Here is a 22766-nt window from a genome sequence, read left to right on the forward strand (position 1 = left end):
ATATCACCCCAGATTGGTACTTTATCGAAATAATCTATTGAGACAGCATTTGAGGCTGAATTCATCAAGCGATGAGCGAATGATCAGGTGTTTATTTCTGTGCTGTACGACAATATGGCACATTGACTGCACAGCAAAATAGGAAAAAATGGACATATGAGTTGAATATATACTTTAAAACCAGTGTACGAAACCATCTTTACCCTTGCCAGATAACCCTGAGGCAGAGGTACATACACACACACACACACAAACACACACTCACACACTCACACACACACGCACACACACACACTCACACACACTCACACACACATGCACGCACACACTCGCTCGCTCGCTCGCTTGCACACACACACACACACACACACACGAGCGTTAGATCTACGCTTTGAACAGGTCACAAAAATCTGTCGTGTAAAATTTCACACTCAAAGCTCAACACACACACACACACACACACACACACACATAGTCACACACTCACACACATTAGAGACAATGGGATGATTGAGCAGGGCGAGATGGTTACCATGGTATTTTCTCATTTTGTACTCACACCGGGTCAGGTCAGGGGGGCGTGGCCTGATCTCTTGGTCAGAATCTCTTGCGAGAACATTGCAAAAACTTCTCCACCGATATATTGTGTATATCTTTCAACATCCAAAATGATAAATAAGTACTTCTTTATTGCTTTCAACGCCCTCGTGTTAGCGTCCAACTGGGATGGACGGCGGCGGGGTTGAGCGCATTCGAACTGATGGAAATATCAGCTCTTTGGAGTTGTTGTTTTTTTATTCAAGCACACAACAACAACACTTCCTGACACTGGTTTTCAAGATCAATCTTTTCCACGGAGCAACCACACTAGAAATGTGAAGCCGCTACTTCCTCTGGTAGCGTCAGATTAAAATGTCTGCAGGCGCTTTCATCTCGCTGTACTCTGGAAAAGAAAAATGTCTCTACATGAAGTTTAGGCAAATTAAAGTTAAAGCAACAGGTGTTTCAACTAGAGCCCGACCATATGGATTTTATGGGGGCCGATGACGATATATATATATATATATATATATATATATATATATATATATATATATATATATATATATTTATATTTATTTTTAAATCTGTCAATGATTTCTAATTTTTGTTAACAAACCTTTATGACAAAGAAATGTAATTGAGACTTTATATTTTATTTTAACCATAAACTTTATTATGAATTTGGATAAATACAATTTTTAAAAAAAATAAAAAAAATACAACCAAATATATAGAACTTGAATTAATTTGAAAATAAACATCATTTATTTTACGTAAAATGTAAAAACATAAATGCACGTTTAGTAGCCGGACCCGGGCCCTAGTTTTAACCACAAACACATAATGAAATCAAGACAAAATCTGTGATATTTCATATTGGAAGTCATTAAATGTGTTGTAGTTTTTTTAAAACAAGTTACATTTGGCATAATGTGCACTAGTAATACATTCAGTCTCTCTCTCTCTCTCCTGATTTCCTATGTGTATCTTCACCGACACTATTAGATAAATGTAAAATGAAAAAAAAAATAGATAAATAACTGGCTGATGTCTCGGAGAGCAACAACAGTACAGTGCATCACATTCCTAGAAATCCTCAGCCGGTGCCAGGTGATGATCCACTTTTCAGTGGAAGTATATTTTCTGCTTCGCTACCAAGAATTTCAGGTGAATTGAAAAATATACAAAAGAAACCTTAGCTGTTTCCTCCTCAGTCACGGCAGGTGACTTCACTTCTGAAGCCGCCAGAGACTGTTTCTGCCCCACAGTTATTCACCACACGAACCGATCACCTGCGGCCTCCGGGTTTACAGTCGTGTGACAGTTTGTGTCTTTGTGGTTGCAGGTGTGTGAAAGAAGAGTGGAACTTGCTTGTGTCTGTTTTATAAAGGTGCATGTGCAAAAAAAAGTTTGGCACATTCAGGCCGAGTGAATGTGTGTGACTCTGTGTTAACACGAGCGGAGCATATCCAGAGCTGCACTGCGTTTCGATTGATTTAAGGAAGTTATATCATGGAAACAAAGTGACTTGGCTCTCTCTCCTAGTTTTCTCCTGCAACAGAGGCCACACCTACACACACACACACACACACACACACACACACACACACACACACAAGCACACACACACACACACACACACAAGCACATGCACCCTGGTGTGTTTATGCCCAGATCTATTTAAAACTTTTGTGAAAAATGGTTTAATTCTGCTACACACACACACACACACACACACACACACACACACACACACACACACACACACACACACACACACACACACACACACAGAGAGAGAGTTGAGCTGAACCGTAGTAACCAGGGTTCTATAACATCTTGTTTTGTACTGACGGGAGTCTCATGTATCACTTTGAGGCAGATTATTATGTAACTGCTGATTTATGACTGGAATCAGAGAGAGAGAGAGAGAGAGAGAGAGAGGGACACGGGGAGTTTAAGTGAGGAATATACTCCGAGATAAGAGAGGAGACGGAAGCATTCAGAACTAATGGCTGCTCAGATACAGTGATTAAATTTAGAGCGAATATGAATTCATCTGTAAGAGTTTTCCAAACTACAGACATCGTATTTTTCATGTTACTTGTTGATTGGTGGTACGTGTGTGTTTGTGTGTGTGTTATAAAATTATTATTTATTATAAACCAGACTAACACTCAAATGCGTAATAGTCCGGGACCTCTCGCTTCATTTTTTGAAATTTAATGATATCTTGTACTTTAAGTCAAACGTTCGTTCATCAGCGGCAGCCATCTTGGTTGTTAACAAAAGTGGCTTTATCTCCGCGTCACGGTTTAAACCCCGCCCACTATCAGATAATTGGTTGTGACTGGACCGGCAAGTTTTCTGCTGGAGGGAAAATCACTTCCCAATGGAGGATGATCCAGACCGTGAGTCTGACGGAGCAAATTTAAACAAGCTCCCAGAATTCATCTGGGTCCCAGGCTACGTATTATTAATGTCATGCACATGAAACATCAGGTGCATGAGATACAATCGATAAAGGCACCTGCCCACCAAGACACTGTGCTCTCAGTGTCTCCGTGGCTCAACTTACACGTGATTTATGAAGCACGTGGCTTCGGTTTACAGTGGAAACGTTTTATTTGGAATGTGGGCCCTCTCACATAAACACCCACTTAATAAGAGTCACGGCTTGTGGCGCGAGTCGAGGAACCAGAGCGCCACTGGGTGACTCGGACGTCTGGAGTAGGTCACAGGTACCCGTCGCGTTGTGTGCCCTCACACAGCACTTAGTAGCTTTAGGCCTGGTAAATTCATACGTTTAAATCTCTATTTGAGTGTTTGCACAGACGAGCAGCTGCGACACGCGTGGCTTCGTCTGCACACTCGTCTCCGATGCCAAAATCTACATTCCGCCCTGCGAGTGGCACTCAAAGCTCAAAATGCGTTTGCACCGCGTTAATTCAGCTGTTCTGAACATTTTCCACACGTTCAACTGAACAGTGGAAATGGCACCGAGGCGACTTTGGCACATTGTCATTCCTTTATCTGCAACTGGAGGACGGGGGGCCAAGCGGGACACAAGAGGTTTACAATTACGCCCCTTTGCCAAGTTATTGTGATGTTTTCGAAGCCGCCTCCGCGTGCAGCTGCGGCCTGGGACTCATCAGCGATTGTAGGCAGAGGAAAAAACACATTTGGAAATGTGACATCAGCTTCGCTCGCTGCGCGGCGGACAAACGGCACGGTTGGATCTGAGAAGTGGAGGTTTCTGTTCGCAGTTATGGAAGCGGCGTATGGTAACTTGTGCGGCGACCAGGGCTTTAAGTTGACTCCCGCCAAATTGGTCTGGTGATGAACGAAGCAAACAAACACTGCGTCTGTTGGAGTCGGCTGCAGAAACCAATGCGAGCTCAGTGTTTTAAAGAGATTTGGGCGGATTTGTGAGCGTTTGTCTCGGTGACGTAATCTTTATCTGGCAACATCTGCTCGTGGAACTGATCCTACATTTCTCATGAAACACTAATGTCGTGACGCGTCACGCGACCATCGGCTGCGTGCCTGTAGCGCGCGTGGTATCGATTACGTGCGAGCTACGCTGAGACAGAGAAGACGACGTTAGTTGGGGAGAAAATCAGTATAAAGAAACCAGAAGAGCAAAGAGGACGACTGCAGACACAGAGGACGAGGAGGATGACAGAGGAGGGGACGAGAAGAAAACCAGGACTTTTAATTCTAAACGGCCGTCGGCTCGTATTTGACCAAGAAACAAGTAATACAATATATATATATTTTTACCATTTTAATGTTTATCTGCCATCAACGCTAATAAAAGCAATTTAAAGAGACATGGATGCTTAAATGTGTCTCATAATCTGGTTTATTTTCCCTGGAAGGAATTTGGCTAGTGGAAATCTGATTGGCTGGTAACTTTAAAAAAAAATCTACTAGCCACGCTGGCTGGTGGTCAAGAAAGTTGATTAAAGCCCTGGTGGTGCTGGGCCCAGTCGATTGGAGGGACAGTTTGCCTCCGACTTCACTCTCCATCTCCCGTGTGAAAGCTTCAATCTCTGTATTATAACATACAAGTCGACCGGCTGCTGGCGGACGGACGCGTCAGTGCCCGTGCCGAGGGGACAGCTGGCCGGGGGCCGCGCTCTCTGGTCATTCTCTCATGGGTCTTTCTATATGAAGAGGTCACAGGTCGTTCCATTGAAATGCAGATCTCAGTGGGCTGCAGGACGTGAGACACTCAGCTGACACGGATCCTTTTTCAGAGGGAAGTCTCGGGCCTATAGGCTGCACATGCGTTGGTTTAGTGAACTATGGGAAACAGATGTTCTATTTTCGGTCACAGAGAGGAATTCACACACACACACACACACACACACACACACACACACACCCTGTCATGTCATGCTGGACATGAGAGGAAAGGGAAAAAAGTTGTCTTCCTGTTGGTGGTGGCTTTCCACTGCGTATTTGTTGGTTGTGATATATATATATATATATATATATATGGAGGACAAAGTCAAACGAGGACTCGTCTGCTTCACTGAGAACATTTCTACTCAAATAACTTTTCTACCCAAGTTATTTGAGTTTGTTTCGCTTTCGCTGCAAATGACTCCTCAGAGAGGAGCGAGAACTTGACCCGTGGCCACAGAGCAGCAGAACTGAGGCGGCGCCGGTCACACACTCCCTCGTCGTGATGGCGTTGTGACACTGCAGATGAGGTTTTGAAGGAAAATCACAAGTTAGACAAAGAACGTCCGGGATAAAATGCTGCGTCGCGCATCAATAGAAAATAAAACAGCCTATCGTCCCTGAGCCATTATGGAAGAAAGTGGATTACTGACAAAATAGCATGTGAATGATTTCCCACGGGGAGTGTTTGCAAATGACTGTGTGGCAGTAGAGGAGGTGATGAATCTCGGATACTTGGAATTCCTCGGGGCTCGCAGAGATCTTCGGCAGTGAGGATGCACGCCTTACTGGGAAATGTGAGGCGAGAGTGAGATCACTTAAAAGTGACGAGGATGTAATATGTGCTTGGAAATTGCAGTCGGAAACGCGCACTTACTGTGAGATGTGCGGAAAGAGAAGTGCCGTCGTGGGGAGGACATCCTGATTCCTCATTGCTAGACTCTTTCAACTGTGAAAGCCAGAAGCACGTGTTCACACTTCGACAAGTTCCCTCGGCTCATCGTGACCCCTGACCTCCACTGTGACGTAACTTCCGTTGGGGTGGTTATTTTCCATGATGTCATATCCTGTCTCTATATTTTCCTTGGGCCGCAGGAAGCAGAGCGAGCGTCGCTGCGTCCCCGGGGGGGAAGGCTTCAATCAGAAACGTCTCCGGGGCGCAGGCTCGGCCTGCGTCACGTTTTCCCTTCTTTATTTAATCGGCCGCTCGCTCTCTACTCCTTGTCTCTCGTGAAACATGCACTGTTGGATGATGGACCTTGTGCTTGCACTCAGCATGTAACAGTCTCCAGCTGCTCTCTGAGTTGCTCGGCAAACATTGTTACTTACTTTTTATTTTACAGCCGTCTCACTTCATCTTTAACAACGCTAATGGGTATTTGTATCCAGCAGGTGTGAGGCAGTTCTCTTTTTATCGTCCACTTTCAGTTTTTATAGTTATAGTCAGTATAGACAGTTACCGGTTTTTCCTCATCTGCGAGGAGCCTTTTTATTGGGATTTGTTCCAGTACCATATGGCCGTCAGTATCCGTAAATGAAAACAAAGAAACACTGAGCACAGAACAACTGTAAGGTTAAATGAATGTTCTCTCATAGCTAAGCAAGTGGAACTAGACCTTTACAAGTATACAAAAAGCTGGATGGTGGTTTCTCATTTTTAACCTCTCCAAGACCAAAATACATAATTCATATTCCTACTCATAATAACAGGACTGATGAAATCTCCAAATTCCAACACTATATGACGTTATTTCACTGATCTCATTATGATCACGAATCATTTCTCAATCCCTATAAGCTTAAGGTCATGCCTATAATCCCAAAGGATGAAATTTATTTTTTTTCTAATACTTTTCATAGTGTAAAAAATGCCTTCAGTGCCAGAACTCGGGAACACAACTGGTTGGAGGAGGAAAACAATTGGCAATGTGGTTATTCTTTTTTTGAAATATGTCAGCAGGAAACGTTAAAGTGTAAAGTTGTAAATCTGTCATTATTATTGTACAAATACATGCTGTATGTACTGTGCAAGAATGGCAAAGTATAACAGTGACTAAAGTACTTCAGCACTAGTCGGATGAAACAGGCTTTGTGTTGACGCTTGCAGACGAGAGCACAGAACTGTAATAACTGTAGGAAGGGACAGGTGGATTTCTATCATGCCCCCCCCCCCCCCCCCCCCCCCCCCCCAGAGACCCAGGAGTTAGACATCCAATTACCCAGGTCCAGTGATCCGGAGCCTGGAGGACGGAGCGCTCCCACCAGGGCGCCACAGACAGGCAGACAAACAAAGGCCTATAAATAATATTTTACATGATAAATATATATATATCGCATATATCTAAAGCACAACTTTGATGCAGACAGTCACACCAGTGTGAGGATTCTAGTCGTCCCTGCAACATTAAAACGTTCTTTAATCTTAATTATATTCATTGATGGTTTCTATTGTCGCGTTGGCGATTCACGATCACTTTCACTTTGCCCGCGGCGCTCTCTCTTTGTGTGTGTGTCTGAGAGCGAGGGAACACAAATGCAGACGCGGAAGTCTTTTTCCGGCGGCGTAACAAAATTTGACGTGTAAACGTGGTCCTCGCGATACAGTCTTTTAATACATCTCATGCACGACAAGCCGCGACACATGGAATATATTCGAGATACCAACCCCCCTTCGAGTCCACCGAAATAGCTTCAAACGTGTCATAACCCCTTATTTGATACCTTAATAAGTCACGTAGCTGCGACCGCAGGCCTCTGCACTGTGGCTTCATACGTGAAACTACACCACCCCCTGAAATGTGATTATGAAATTGACTGGAGGAAGTGTGTCATCTTGTGCTTCTCACCGGTGCACTCTTTTTCCTCCCGAACCCATCGGCACAATCGTGCGGCCCCCTCCTCCTCCTCCTCCTCCTCCTCCTCCTCCTATCAGGTCTGTTACCATAGCAACTCAACGAAGGCATCATAGGCGGCCATTCAAAAGTGTAAGGGGCTGAAAATAACGACCGGAGGCATCAACGTGACAGGAGATCACACAGGCTTGGTGTTGATTCGACGGCGGAGGGCTTGCACAAGTGCGGCCGGCTTTATCACGGAAGAAAGGGGAAGCGTCAAGGAGGCAGATCCTAGAAATGTTGGCTTCAGTCCAAGTGTTACAAACTCGTCTGCCCCCCTCTGGGGTCACATTCTCCATGTGCAGCTACTGCCTGGCTGTCGGCCAGTGCGTGTCTCTGTGTTTTCCTCCTTCACTTCCCAGAGCCGGAGCGTTGTCGGGAAGTTCGAGGGGAGGGGTTTCTCCCTCTTCCGAGGCTTCCTTGGAACCAAGGGCACATTCATCAGATGGGCGATATCAAATATAAAAATGCTTTTGGTTTATTTTTGCCCCCTGAAAAATTGATTCACAGCCATAGTCCATTCACCAGCATTTTCTTTCTTCCTTTGTCTATTGTGTGTGTGTGTGTGTGTGTGTGTGTCCCAGCTCCTCTGCTAATCACTGCTGCCTTTTTGAAAACTCAAGCTGCTGCCTTTCATTAGGAAAAAAATTAAATGAACACATTTAGTTTCTAAAAATAAAACCCAACAACGCTTCCCTCTGCCTGGGCAACATTTACACTTTTGCTCTCTATTCTATTTCTCATTTGTGCTCCACAACACCAAGTCTATTCCTGACTGGCTGCACACCCCAGTCTCTCTCTGTGTGTGTGTGTGTGTGTGTGTGTGGTCGCCAGCACTCAGACTATTTGGAGGTGAATCACTCAACCGCTCCAAAATTTTGCTCCTCGGTTTGATTTTTCCTTCTAGAAATAATTTGCAGTGAGTAAAACAGATGAGCCGATTCAAGTCAAGTCTCTTTACTTTTTAATTCATGCCGTGTGTATCCGTATATTTTTTGGCTCTCAGCATTTTAAACAAAGAGCCACCATATTGTGGATGAGCGCCCTGTCATCAGAGTACTTCAGGTACTGTGCTACTACACGTAATAAGGGACCTTATTAAAACAGGTTGATGTGTCGTAATTTCACAAATGGTTTGCCATTGACTCACAAAAAAACAATGGGGCTGCTTTAGATGAAAAGAGCAGAGTACAGTATTTGGTGCCTCAGTCAGTATTATTATTATAATTTGATTCGCTGCTTCATATTGAGCGTGTTTTATTACCTTTGGTACAAGTGCTACTTGTTACTCAACTCACTCACGTACTGTAGCTGCACCCACACAACCCCCCGCACACCTACACACACATCCCGCAGTCAGCGTGTGTGTGTGTGTGTGTGTGTGTGTGTGTGTGTGTGCGCGTGTGTGCGCAATGCACTCAAGCCAGAAAGCTCATCAATGGCTGTGAGATTTTTGCCGCACGTTGCTATGGTAACTGCAATAAAAAATGTCTTCATAAGAGAGTGCGTTGGTCTCCTGAGGATGGAGAGCACGAAAAAAAAGAGACGTCTGCAAGGTGGAATGGAAAGACGAGGAATGAGAGTGTGTCTGCCGTGTGTGTGTGTGTGTGTGTGTGTGCGTGTGACACAGTATATTATACAGAATGTATTTTTCTTTCACTGTTTCACTCCCCTCACCTCCCTCTCTCTGATCAGTGTATGAGAGTTCTCTAATAAATACATTCATACTGAATATGAACATCATCTCAGTCCCCTCACGGTGGACAAGCCTTGTTGTTTTCGTCTACAGAGGAAGTGGCTTGAAAAAAAGAAAAAAAAGCCGAGTCTCTGCTCGGTGGTGAAGTTGTGTTCAGTGTGAGTCCAGGCCAAGGAACCAGCTCTGCTCTGTTCCAGTCTGCACGCCTGATGAAGAGACAGTCCGTTTGACCGCGGTCCTGATTGTAAGCGGCGTACGAGCGGTTCTGCCGTTTGCTTCTAGAGAGGAAATGTAGCTGGATGAGAGACACGTCAGCCGGTCGCACCGTACAACCGAGTCGCCCACAAACTTCCCCTTCTCGTGCCCAACAACAGCTGACAAATGTGGATAAAAGTGATCGGTGTGTTGGTGAAGAAACTGAATATATAATATATGGACCAACCAGAACTCCTCCTCTTGTCCCATCTGAGCACATCTGGCCTTCTGCTGTTTGAACGGACACTGTCAGATGCCTGTTTTGGGATAGTTACTCAAATTTTTTTAGATATCAAACCCCCAGGGCGACTGTGATCCAACACTTACATTGTGAAGAGCACGCACACGGAAGCCTTCTGTCACTCACCAGTGCCTGCTCCTTTACATGTCAGCTGGTTCTCCTTTCACCACGCAATGTGCACGTGTGGTGACATCTGCATGTCTCCATATTTGACTGCGTGTAACCAACTATAACACACAGGAAACTGAATTCCCCTAAATCCAAAAGCCATAGTCATAAAATAACCCCATGTGATGACGACAAAATTCAGTTACTCCAGTGGTCCTGAAGAATCGAACTGAAAGAGATGAGAACGTATGAACGCACGCACACACACACACACACACACACACACACACACACACACACACACACACACACACACACACACACACGCATACGGACAAGCTGGAGAGAAAAAAAAGAAGCATCGCATCACACAAGTGGGTTTCGGTAGCTGCAGAGGTTTTTCACAGTGTGTGAGTAGACTGGTGTGTGTGCGTGTGTGTGTGTGCGTGTGTGTGCGCGTGTGTGCGTGTGTGTGGGCTTGACAACGCCGTGTAATCTCTCTGATGGGTCAATTTCTGCATTAGAACTATAAAGAGCACAGTAATTGGCAAAAATTCTGTTAATTCTTTCTTTTTTCAACCAAACTTTCAATTCTGCAGTTTCACGTGTCATTACAGGACAGAGGATAAAACAAATTACACAACACAACCATAGCAGGTGTGATGTTTAAAGGGAATATGTCAAATCTTTGATTTCATTTGGAAGATCTTGGGTTTCTCTGTTTGCCGACTAAATGTGACGAAAGTACAGTATGGAGAAAGGAGAGCAGATGAAGAAGATGCACTGTGGAGAACACGGTTAAAGCCATCTACGAGTAATGAGAAATGTCTGGATAGTGTCTGTTAACGTCTGCGCCATGATGTGTTTCATGACCTGAGGTGACTGCATGTAGATGATGACTCGTCATCGCTACCGTCTTTGAGTAAAGGTTCTTATTTCTCACTGTACATGAACATATTTATTTGACTGCAAACTGGGATAATAAACACTATCCGGTTCATAAAGATCGGCACGGCGAACGTCTCCTGCTCCAGCTCCAGGAAGAAAGAGTCTGAAGGATGTTTGTTGAGCAGCTCGTCTCAAATGTCATTCGACAACACGCTGCGTTTGTCTCCCTGCGCATGAAAGCCGAGTTGAATGTGTGTGTGTGGAGATTTAATAGACTAATTAAACCGACGTTGGACATATGGCACCGTGTGTACTCGGAGTACACACACAGCCCTTTTCCATGGAAAGTTCCTTTTTAATAAAAAAACAAGGGAGTGGTTTTAGGTGCTGATGAGAACGTTTGCTTACATTTTTGGTTTATACCTCGGCGAAGCCACTTGAGGAACTTCAGCTGCTTCAGCTGCTCGTCTCCAAAACCCACAACCTGCTGCGGAACAAATGACTAAACTAGACTTTCAAAGGAAAGTAGAATCTCACAGGGATATGATAACACTTCAAAGAACTGGCTGTGAATGACAGATCATTTCTTTTTTCGCGCTGGTGGTTACACAGTGATGTCATCCATCTGTTTTCTGCCGACTAGCCGTAGAAGGGTGGTGGTGGCGGCAGGTTAAGAAAGGTCAGCGCAGATGTCCTTTCCTTAGCATCCTCACGTTGATGTCGCTCAGTTCTGCACGCATCTCCTCACCTCCTCTCTCTGTCCCTTCCAGCTGTGACCGACAGGACCGACAGACATGGGGAAGCAGAACAGCAAGCTCCGTCCCGAGGTGATGCAGGACCTGCTGGAGAGCACCAACTTCACCGAGCACGAGATCCAGGAGTGGTACAAGGGCTTCCTGAAGGACTGCCCCAGCGGCAACCTGTCAATGGAGGAGTTCAAGAAGATCTACGGCAACTTCTTCCCGTACGGCGACGCGTCCAAGTTCGCCGAGCACGTCTTCCGCACGTTCGACGCCAACGGCGACGGGACCATAGACTTCCGGGAGTTCATCATCGCGCTGAGTGTCACGTCGCGTGGCAAGCTGGAGCAGAAGCTGAAGTGGGCGTTCAGCATGTACGACCTGGACGGGAACGGGTACATCAGCAAAGATGAAATGCTGGAGATAGTACAGGTGAGTGCAGGCCCGAAGGACGCGCCGCTCTTAAAGGGGCAGTGGGCAATTTTTAATCAAAGATACCTTTGGGGAAATTGGCGGACCGCTAGCTGCCGGTGAAAAAAAAAAAGATCTGTTTTTTTCAGGCCTGTCTCTGTGAATTGAAAACAAACACTACGACTCCTTCTGGCCTAGTGGTTAGTGCGTCGCTCTCACGCACCCGGTCCCCGCGGGTTCGCCGCCCGGCCAGCGTAGTACAATCATCTACGACAACCGAAAGAGAAATGAGCGTATTACTGCCTCATCTTGAACAGACTATGTGCAACAGACGTCCCCAGTGTCCAACACTGAAAAAGGAAAATGATGGTCCCCAGGACGAGGCTGTCCATGTCATGGAGGCCTGGAGTGACTCGTGAACTTGTTCACACTCACTGTAACATTAGCCAGACAGGGATGTTGCCAGTGTATCCATAACACACGCTTCACGACAGTACAGGTGGACGTACGTCGGTGCTTGCGTTTAGAATGTAAACGCTCAAGTCAGACTCGACTAGAATATGGTCCTAGAAATAGTCAGGAGTTTATTAGCTCATGGGGCCCGGAGCCTCCTCAAGGAAGGCCAATAAAAGATCTTTCCATCTGCTCTGCGAGTGGAACTGAATCCAACTTAACCAACATATTGACATTTCTGTTTGGAAAAAAACATGCAACCCTGAGAAATCCTGGTCGTGAGAGGAGAAGAAGAAGAAGATGTTGGGGATGTTACACTAAGTCTGTATATTCTGTGGTAGTCACGCGTGTCTTCTGAGCTGTAGAGCAGCTTTACCTTGAAAGAGGAAAACGGCGAGGGGAGAGGGGGAGTGCCGGTGGCATTTCCTGTACAAGAGCTCTTCGTGTAAACACACCATGTCATGCACCCGAACGCAGTGTGTGTGTGTGTGTGCGCTTGTGAGTTGTTGTTTTTCCCTCCGTTTTTGTGTAACAGCAGCTACTTTTCTCCTGCTTCAGTGTCACCTTGAACCCCCAGACGTCCCACCGTGTCTCCGTGCCTCCAGTCCTTTTATAAACAGGAAGTCCTCGCGGCCCGTGTCAGGATAGGAAGTTGAGTGAGTGAGGAAAGGAACTGCATGAAGTCGAGGGAGCAGGCAGAATGGACAGAAGAACAGCAGATTAGAAGACAATATGTTATAATAGCGTAATAAAGTATTAGGTATAAGTACATGAGTCTTGATTAAGCCCTTCACGTTACGTGTAGCCATTTCTTCCACTGTTTTATAGTCGGAGTGGAGACCTTTCTTTTCATTTCCAATCATCATCTCACAGAGCGTTGATCTGTATTTTATAAGCATACTGTCAAACCACAGATGTAGAGGTACAGTCGCTAGTTGAGGTAATGAGTTAACGTCTGCGTCCTGACGACATACTGCACGTCAAGCCGCCGCCTGACTCTCCATTAAACAGGTGGTGCTCCACAGGAAGAAAAGAAAAAGATAAAGCAACGACGCAGCTACTCGTGTGTGGGGGTTGAAAGCCGCAGAGAGAAAAGGCTTAAAGAGAAAAGTTTTTCAGGCAGAGGAGGAACCGCGCCGGAGCTCAAAGTCTGTGATCACAGTCTGTGCTCTCAGAGCCATGACAGGGCAGATCGTCAACTCCATCCATCCATCGTCTACGATTATTTACATTATCCATTAATCTGTCGATTCATTTCTCCAATAATCGATGAGATTACACTTAAAATGTGCGATTCACAAAACCCAGAGAAGAAGTTTCGTTTTTGTCTAGAGGAAATGTTTAATGTCACAGAGGAAAATATTCACAATGAAGCAGCTGAAATTAGAGAATGACTCCCTGAACAGATTCATCCATTATCAAAATAGTTAGCGATTAATGAAGTTGTTGATTACTAATCGATTAACTGTTGCATCTCTAGTCTCATCCACTCCTCAACAGTTCATATCTAACCTCTTAGTCTGAGACCCGGTTATCAGCAGACGGGCACAAATCCAAGTCTCGGTTTGTTTCGAAAGAAGAAGGGAGTGAGAATCACACAGGTCACGTGGTGGCGTCGCTGCAGGACAACTGGAGCCGCTCAGCTGACGCTCCGTCGGAGCAAATCAGTCTCAACAAGTCGTCCACCTCCTCTCTCGCTCTCCAACTCCGGTCTCTCCGCGCCTGCGTCCTCCTGTGTTGTCTGCTGGCGTCGACGCGCGGCGAGAGAGGAGGTGATGACGGCGGTTTTTATGCGACGGCGCTTTTGACTCTCACCCCCGTGGAATCAAAAGGTCAGGTATTATTCTCGAGCCGCGGCCTATTGTCTCATCAGATCGGTCCTGACTCCTCGCGGCTCCGGCTCCACGGGAGAGACGGTGTTTTGTGAAGCCCCCAGCTGATAGGGAATAAAAGAGCATTTCTCCTTCAGGCCTTTAGATTGGACGCTGCTCGGGGAAGTCTCGCTGGCAGAGAGAGAGAGAGAGAAACACAATGTCGAGGCGGTTTTTCGTTTGTTATAGATTTGTGAGAAATGTAGAAGAACACGCACAATGAGGTGAGAGGGGGGGAGGAGACAGACGATCAGCGGGGGGGGAAACATCAGCTGGTCTGTGGATCCAACTCTGCTTCCACTTTTCACTCAGGATAATTTAACGGCCTCAGATGTGCATATATGAATGGCATTTTTTCTATCGTTTTTCCTTCAATAAATGCAATGACAGGACTATAACCAAGTTCACATTTCAGCCATTATGCTACCAGTAACCAGCGTTTCCCTTTCTTCAGTACCTCCACTCGCTCTGTAGGTGTGACACGCATCTTCTGTGTTGTTGTTGTTGTTGTTGTTGTTGTCATCACCGCAGTGCTTTCTCAGTGCACACTGTAATATTCACACAGAAATAGTGCGCAATCCATCATGATAAGGTTTCAGACATACTATAAATAAACCTCACACACAGTTTTAGCGTGTACTAAATGACATCTTGACTGATTGTTTTTCAGCCACAGATTAATAAAGGATGGGTCAGTGCCTTTAAACCCCCTCGGCCACCAGGTCATTGCGTGTGTGTGTGTGTGTGTGTGTTCAAGGTGCCCAGTGCGTTGGCACAGCTCGCTGCTTTATTAGTTATTAGACAGCAATGTAGTTGCTCTGTGGCAGAAAGGACCGACATTCATCTGACTCAAAGATGAGGACGAGATGAATCAGCAGACTTTAAATGACACAGTCCATTGTTTGTTGTGTGTTTTAATCATTCCCTGGATGTCAGAACACAGGGGGCTGAGACGAGAGCGTCTCCCGTGTCTCCCTGCATGTGTTGTCATGACGCCCTGCAGATCATTTCACTTCGTATCGGTCGCTTGTAATTTGGGGATTTCGGGAGTTTAACCTGACTCCACTGCGTTAGCTTCAAATCAGAGCAGCAACTAAATCCCCACCGTGTACAATGGGCTAAATGCGTTGAACACTCGGAGCAGAGTTGAAGGAGTTTGGACTAAATGACAGTCCGAGCTCCGAAACCCCAAAAACGGCGGCCGATATTGAACCCGCGGCCGCCGCTCGTCTTCTCGGCTCCACTTTGACCCAGAGGCCGAGGCCGCTGGCCCCGCCGCCGGGCACCAGGAGGCATAACCGGCACCTATTTAAAGCTCCCACCGAACTGTACTTACAGTCCAACATCCTCTGCTCACTTGTCAGCTCCCATTCCCCTCAAACCCGCCTCCTTATTAGAGACACAGGGAGTGGGTTGTGATTCCACTGTTTGCTGCCAAACAGGCCCGCGGAGGCAACAGAGAGCGGAAGGAGACACAACAATGATTAACAGTCTGTGAGGGATTGTTCGTCCTCTTTCACCTAAACCCCGAGAACATCACCGCAGAGCGGCGAGGCCGTGCTGCGGTACGAGCGAGGCGAGCGCGGAGAAATGGTTATTGACTCAGCCGTGTTTGTCTTTGTGAAAGAAGCAGAATGTGAATGTCACTCGTATCAGTACATTAAATATCACGGGGACGTGTTACATAAGCTCCCCCGTGTGTGTGTGTGTGTGTGTGTGTGTGTGGGCCTCCCTCCCTCCCTGCGTCTCTCTGTGTTTCTCTTCCCTCACCGTCGTCGGACGCATTGAATGTGCGAAAAAAAATAAAAGGTGTATTTTCTGTTCATTCTCTCAAGGCGCCGCACACACACACACACACACACACACAGGTGGCAAATGAACGCCTTGCTTTCATTGTGTGAGAGTGAATGAATCTTCATTCCAGCAAGCTGAGGCACAGCGGAAGAATTCCTTGAGATTTCGGCACAGAAAAGAAGAAATTAGGCCAATATCCATATTGTATATTATGAGTAGCAATAGAACCAAAGGTGTGAAGTAAAAACCCAAACTGCTCGTTTATCCACCGTAGAGACCGAAGTTCCCTCGATGCCTTAAAGATGTGAGTTACCTGAACTGGAGTTGACGTTATCGCTGGATGTCTCTGTGTTCTTCTGTGGGTTTTGAAAATGTAAAACTGGAGTGAACTGACTCCAGAAGTTCAATGAGCTCAAGATGATAAAGTTTCTCGTCTCGCGGGCACATTTGAGCGAGTTCTTGGTTTGACTTGACGAGTCAGTACGAACACGATGGGCCAGGGTTAGGTCTCATTTGATTTTAGCTTCCATTATTATGTATTAACACGTCTTTGACGCACGGACAGTTTCCCTCACTACTGGACTGTGGAGAGTCTTTAATGGGAAGTCTGCTCAATATGCTAGTTGTTGTTTTTTTACTTTCAAAACTTCATGAATGGAATGTCGTCCGCTCATCCGAGCACCTCATCGCATTCTCATTCTAAATGGGTGTGAAGATTAGAACCACACAGTCCAAGTTGAATTTACGTGAAGGAGCTCATGACGACCTCTAGTGGTCGTGATGTGCACGGCCGCGAGGGGTCACCGCCTGGACCTGGTACAGTGAGTGCGTCAGGTTTGTGTATTCAAATGGATTTGCTTGTATTTTGTAACGTAGTGGTGCTGATTCTCTGCCATGTCGCCATCACCCTCATCTTCACAAGCTCGTTGACCATGCGTTGCTGAACGGAATAAAACCCCCACAATGCTCCGGTATTTGTGGCGCTAATTTAGGAAACGGTCGATTTGGTCGTATTGGAGCACTCGTCGGAGTAATTGCAGGCACGCGGTCCGCAGAATCCGTCTGGCCGAGCTGAGCGCCGACTCTCGGGACACGTCGCAGTACGACAGCTGCCAGAAACAGGAGAGGACTCTTCACGGAGGCAGACGGGAGGAAGTTTACCAAGAGTGGCTTTTACAGATGAGAGGGAAACATCTGTCATGTCACCGGGGCTCATGACGAGCAGAGCGAGGGCTGTGGCTTCTTCGTCTGTATTTTTAGTTCAGTCCAAGCGTACAAATTAAAGGAGGAGGAGTTGTTTGATCCAACCGTTCAAAATAAAAGACGGATAGTGGACGGGATCAAGTGGACGTGTAGACCTTGTGGATGATATTGTATCCATAAATCACAGCTGTTACCATATACAGTCAGATAGTCTGTGGACATCCACAGATATATATATATATACACAGACGTATATGTGTGTATATATCCTACTAAAGCTCTCGTGTCCCCCATGTAGGCGATCTACAAGATGATGTCCACGGTGATGAAGATGCCTGAGGACGAGTCGACGCCTGAGAAGAGGACCGAGAAGATCTTCAAGCAGATGGACACCAACCGGGACGGTAAGCTGACTCCTCATCTGGCGATCGTCTTTGGACGTTGAATGTAATTGAATGTAATTAGTTTTGTTTTTTATAAATGTCTACCAAGAAACCAAAAGGCCTTTAAAATAAGGGAGTAAATCATTGACTGATTGATTGACACAACAGAAACACCCCTGACACGGAAACAAGATGGGAGGTAGAGTGATGGACAATTAGGAGTTAGTGAGTGACGTGGGTAAAGGAAGGAGGAGACATGGTGGAAGAGGAGAAGGAGGAGGAGGAGGGAGGGGAAGAGAAACTAGGAGGAAGCAGTGTAGAGAGCCTCCTCAACACTGCCACCTGCTGGTGAGAAATGGGACATCATTAAGACACAATAAACTTCAACGTTTACAAGAATAAAGTCGTAATATTATGAGAATAAAATTGTGATTTAACTCGAAGAGTTTACATTTTATTTAATAAAAGACTGAAGCTCAGCTTCACAAAGTTTCACACGTTCCTCATTTTTACGCATGGGACTTCGTAATCTCTTTACTCTCGTTATATTATGACTTTTTTTACTTGCAATATTTTATTGTAATATATTTCTTGTAATATTACGATTTTATTCTCATAAATGTATGGCTTTATTCTCAAATTCTCCTTTTTGTCTCTTAATGTGGCCCCGAATACACCGTCGTACAAAGAAGAGGGTCCGTTCCCCTTAAAATGAGTTTTCAAAAGGTACAAACGTAGACTTTCCCCTTCCCAGGCATCAGGTTGGTTTCGGGTTTTCTGCTCCGTGGTTCACGAGGTCGCCTGTAAAGCAAACATTTAGAAAAATGCCCAAGAATTTGTGTCCACGAATAATGTGTCTGAAAGAACACGTGGCTCCTGCAGTCACCTGGTAAGAAGCTCCTCCTTTAGAGGAAAGATCATTTCTCTCCTCACTTCTCGCTGCTCTTGTCCGGTGTTTCAGGCAAACTGTCTCTGGAGGAGTTCATCAAGGGGGCGAAGAGCGACCCCTCCATCATCCGCCTGCTGCAGTGCGACCCCAGCAGCGCAGGACAGTTCTAAAGCCGAGGCGCCGACAGAAACCAGTAAGGTCTCACCACCCAGCAACTTCACTCGCAGCTCCACTCATAGGTGCAAAAGATTCACTTCCCTTAAAACTGTCCAATGAAACGATTTTAAAGAAACGGCCAAGCGCTGCAGGTCCAGCGAGGTGAGAGCTTGTTGAAGTGCAACCGGTGTTGTAGCCGTGTCGGGCGGGAAGGAGGTTGTTTCTCCCACGAACGGCTGGAGGGGAGCTGTGCAGAGGCAGCGTGCAGGATGTGGGACGGGTTCATCCACGGTGTCACTGGCTCCGGGACTATTTGTAGCTCACGCACCGATATGAGAGACTTCGTAGGAGGCGGCCTGGCGTTTGGAAACGGCCACCAGAGTTGTTGAGAGCTCCGAAGAGTGTTTCTTTCTTTGCAAAGCCTCCGTGTGGAGGATTCCTGAGGTGGGAGCTTCTCGAGTTTCCTCCCCGTGAGAGTTCGTGACATCGGGTGTACTGTCCCGTGAGGTCCACGAGCATTTCCTTTAGATTCGTGACTCAGCTCCCGTCTCGTCAGGACTTCACGTCCGAGCCCAACGCCACAAAAGGGCTTTTTTTTTCCTTCCCTCGAAGTGCAGGCGGCCGATTGTCTTCACGTGTGTCATGTCGGAGGATAGGAAACAGTCGTGTGATGACTAAGCCCTTTTTGTAAAGGGATGAGTTGTGATGAGCTGTGAGCGATTTATTTCAATTCGGTTTTAGTTCTGTAGGTTTTTTATTCATCACGGATGAAGTTCGACTGAATCCAGTCATTCGGCCGAGGACTTTGTCCAAAGCCGTGGTGCAGTGAGTTGAGGTATCAGAGGTTGATACCCACTGAGTACTACATTATTTAAAGGAGCAACAGAAGTGTGGTACTACTGCTGTACCTTTTCTTTTTTTTAAATCAGGTCGTTGGTTTACAGCGTTTGACCCGACTGACCGTCTCCACCTTGTCTCCTCTCAGAGCCTCTTCAGGTGACTCTAAACGCCCTCGACTCTCCTCCACCCACGGAGCCGACTGAAGATGAAGGATGACGACGCTGACGATGAAGACGGGCCTTCGATTTGCACTGAGGACTTCACAGACGGGCCACGGGAGCCACATCCTTGCAGTTTTGCCAAATTGAAAACACCGTTTATCTAAAACTTCCAAACACAAAAACAAGAAGTGAACTTTGAGACTTTAGAAGTACCCCCCCCCCCCCCCCTCAGTTCTCCTGTTGGCATGTCAGAGTGTGGAGAAGGTCCACAGTAGGTTGTGTACATATATACAGTATAAACTGGAGTCTGTATCAGTGTCTTTGCTTGGCTCTCTGCGCCCTCGGAGGCTCCAGGCGGGGGCGACACCGAGCCCCCGTCACTCACATGCGTGTCATCGATGGAGAAGGAGAGAGACGACGGTGTTGAATATCACGACGCGGCGTAGGTGAGATCTTTGCGCTTCATGCGAGGAGCGTTCGCACAAACAGATTTGCTCTTGAATCGTTCGTACGAGCGACTTAGGAGAACTTCCCCCGCACTCTCGTGAATTAGTCTGCTGTCAATCGAACCCCAGTTTTCTTCATCACTTTGAAGCGATTATAAGGAAAAATGAAAATATTATATAAAACATATATATAAATGTCACCTCATGACGTGGACATTATTCTGTTTAATTCTGCAATTCAAATGGTGATACAATTTCTAAATGTGTTTGTGTACTACTATGCATATTACACCCGAATCAATGGTCTGATTTTGTGACGTGTCACTGGTGTAATAAAAGTATCATCTGTCCCACTGGGGTTTTTCATATCGGTGAGAATTTGACGGAGTTGGTTGGAGCGTCAGTGTTCTGACGCTGCCGCTCTAAAATCGATATAGAAAACTAATCTCTGAAGTATTATGAGTAGTGTAGATATTTTAAAAGCGCAACTACATTTGTTAAAGCAAAATCCACCTAGTACAGAATGCTCGCTTCATAACAACTGTTGTGAAGTAATAACACAAAAAATGAAACCAGTGTACTTAAGCGGTCGCTGGATATCAAGCATGCAAACCACTTTCTTACTTTGGTTCACGTGCTGTGTGATGAACAGAAACACGCTTCCTCCTCACTCATTCTCCGGGCGTCTTCAAACGCTGCATGTTTGAACAGTTGGGTACAGTTGGCTGCGTAGACTAATTAACGTGTGCATGTGACTCGTGTGCATGCGTGTGTGATTTTCAACGTGCGTTTATGGATTTATGGATGACCAAAAGAGGCCAGTCGTCCACTCCGCTCTGAGCCCCCCCCCCCCCCCCCCCATCGTACGTCGGTGTGGTCATCCTTTCGTTCTACCAGTGGTCAGTGTTATTGACGGCGAATGAACTGCCAAAGCTGAAACATGTAAAGGTTCAAATGTGAGCAGCTTCACGGAGGGAAGCAAAGAGGAGGACGACCAAACTGCACACACGCCATTTAACAGGGACGCTGTTTCAGTTGAGCTCAATAATTTATCGGCATTTACATAATTTAGAGCGTTAGAGGAGGTCACTGACACGATGTTGGGCGACTAACACAAACACGTGCAGTGACTTGATGAACGTTCGTCGGCCTCCTCTCCTCTCCCTCCGTCTTCTAGGAAGTTCATTCCTGGTGCAGGGAAACGTCCCTGAGCCCTTCCTCAGTTCTGAGCCGAGCCCCTTCTCCGTTCTGTTTCCCAATCTTTGAATGTTTTATTGAATAACTGCTGTTTTTTCTTTCGCTGTTTTTTGTCTTTGAAGAAAGAGAAGAGAAAAAATAGACGCAGACAAACACCGAGAATCACAACTACTGCGATGATACTGTCTCACACACACAATGTGTTGCTTTTACTGTATTTTGATGATTTCCCATTTCTCTTTTGAAAAGCTGCGTCACGCATAACATTTCTTCTGTTAAAACACAAAATCGCATCTTGTGCCAAATAAAAACAAAAAAAAAACAGTTTTGTATATCGATTTATACTGTGTAACAAAATGTTTGTATCTGTTGCATTTTGTAGGTTTTTGTAAGGTCTTCTGTATTTAGTGACTGCAGTTTTGGAACAGGATTCTGAACAGGATTTCTTTTGTTGTTGTCAACTTTAAAAAGGCTAGAATTAAAATTGTGTGCAAACATTCACGTGGCGTCTGGTTGGTTGTGTGATGTGCTGGTTTTCATTTGGCGCCTGACGGACAAATCCCGCCCAATATTTCGCTTTTTGCACGACAGATATCGATCGTATCGGTTCATTTGTTGGACCCATGGAAAACAGAAAGCAGGGAAAAGACGAGGATCATTTAGAGTAGAACCAGTGTTGCCGTTACGTTGCTGGTCCAGAAAGTTCTACTTAAAACTCCATCAGTCCACAGGACGCGTTTCCCAGAATGCATCAGGCTTGTTTTGATGGAGGACACAGTCAAAGTTTTCTCCTGATGACGCTCACGTGTGTAGTCGTGGCTCCACAACCCCACCGATCACGACCTCCACAGACATTTGATTTCACTTTCAGAGCTGCACAGGTTCTCAGAGGAGCCCACGACTGCGGCTCGTTGGGACGACAAGGTTCGGGGAGTGTTTGTAAAGCTTTTGAATTTGAATTTGCATCACATTAAACTATATCTCCTATATGCTACTTGGTAAACGTTGAGAGCTCAACTCTCTTGGGCCGCCCGGACGTTGACGTTGTCCCCGACACCTCTTTCAATCAGTTTCATTAGTTCTCTTACCTATTCACAGTAACTGACCAGGGGTGCTCACACTTATTTCCCCACTGTATTCTACTACTGTAGTAGTACAAGTACCTCAAAATTGCAATTCACAAAACTTTGTTCCTTTGGTGAAGTATTCAGGTTCCATTTTAGTATTTTTCTGCTCGTTAGATGTTTAACCCACTCTCAGTTACTGCCCCTTTAACTTGACAGCCATGCGAGCAGCATGTCTGCTAATGTCTGCATGATAATGTGCAGATAACGTACCACCATGTCATTGGTTACCATTCTCACGTACTCAGTTTTGCAATTGACAAAATGTCCACCTCTCTGAAA

At 45.9% G+C, this 22766-nt stretch overlaps 1 protein-coding gene and 1 long non-coding RNA gene across 2 annotated transcripts in view; one reads left to right on the forward strand and one right to left on the reverse strand.

Moving 5' to 3' along the window:
* LOC118306271 (neurocalcin-delta A) overlaps positions 1–21861 on the forward strand; it is a 24097-nt gene extending 2236 nt beyond the window's left edge. The window contains exons 2-5 of the mRNA XM_035629806.2: positions 11587–11988; positions 17587–17692; positions 18633–18753; positions 19702–21861. Of these exons, the coding sequence (XP_035485699.2) occupies positions 11611–11988; positions 17587–17692; positions 18633–18730 (582 nt within the window). The 5' untranslated portion in view covers positions 11587–11610 and the 3' untranslated portion in view covers positions 18731–18753; positions 19702–21861. The remainder of the gene's footprint in view (positions 1–11586; positions 11989–17586; positions 17693–18632; positions 18754–19701) is intronic.
* On the reverse strand, positions 4316–6071 carry LOC118306292. Its single transcript, XR_004793061.2, has 2 exons — positions 5612–6071; positions 4316–5522 (listed from the first exon to the last, which is right to left on the reverse strand). It is a non-coding gene; the product is annotated as an uncharacterized LOC118306292 (long non-coding RNA).
* Positions 21862–22766: the final 905 nt, after the last annotated feature.

This window comes from Scophthalmus maximus, chromosome 1 (assembly GCF_022379125.1).
Source record: "Scophthalmus maximus strain ysfricsl-2021 chromosome 1, ASM2237912v1, whole genome shotgun sequence".
NCBI lineage: Eukaryota > Metazoa > Chordata > Actinopteri > Pleuronectiformes > Scophthalmidae > Scophthalmus > Scophthalmus maximus.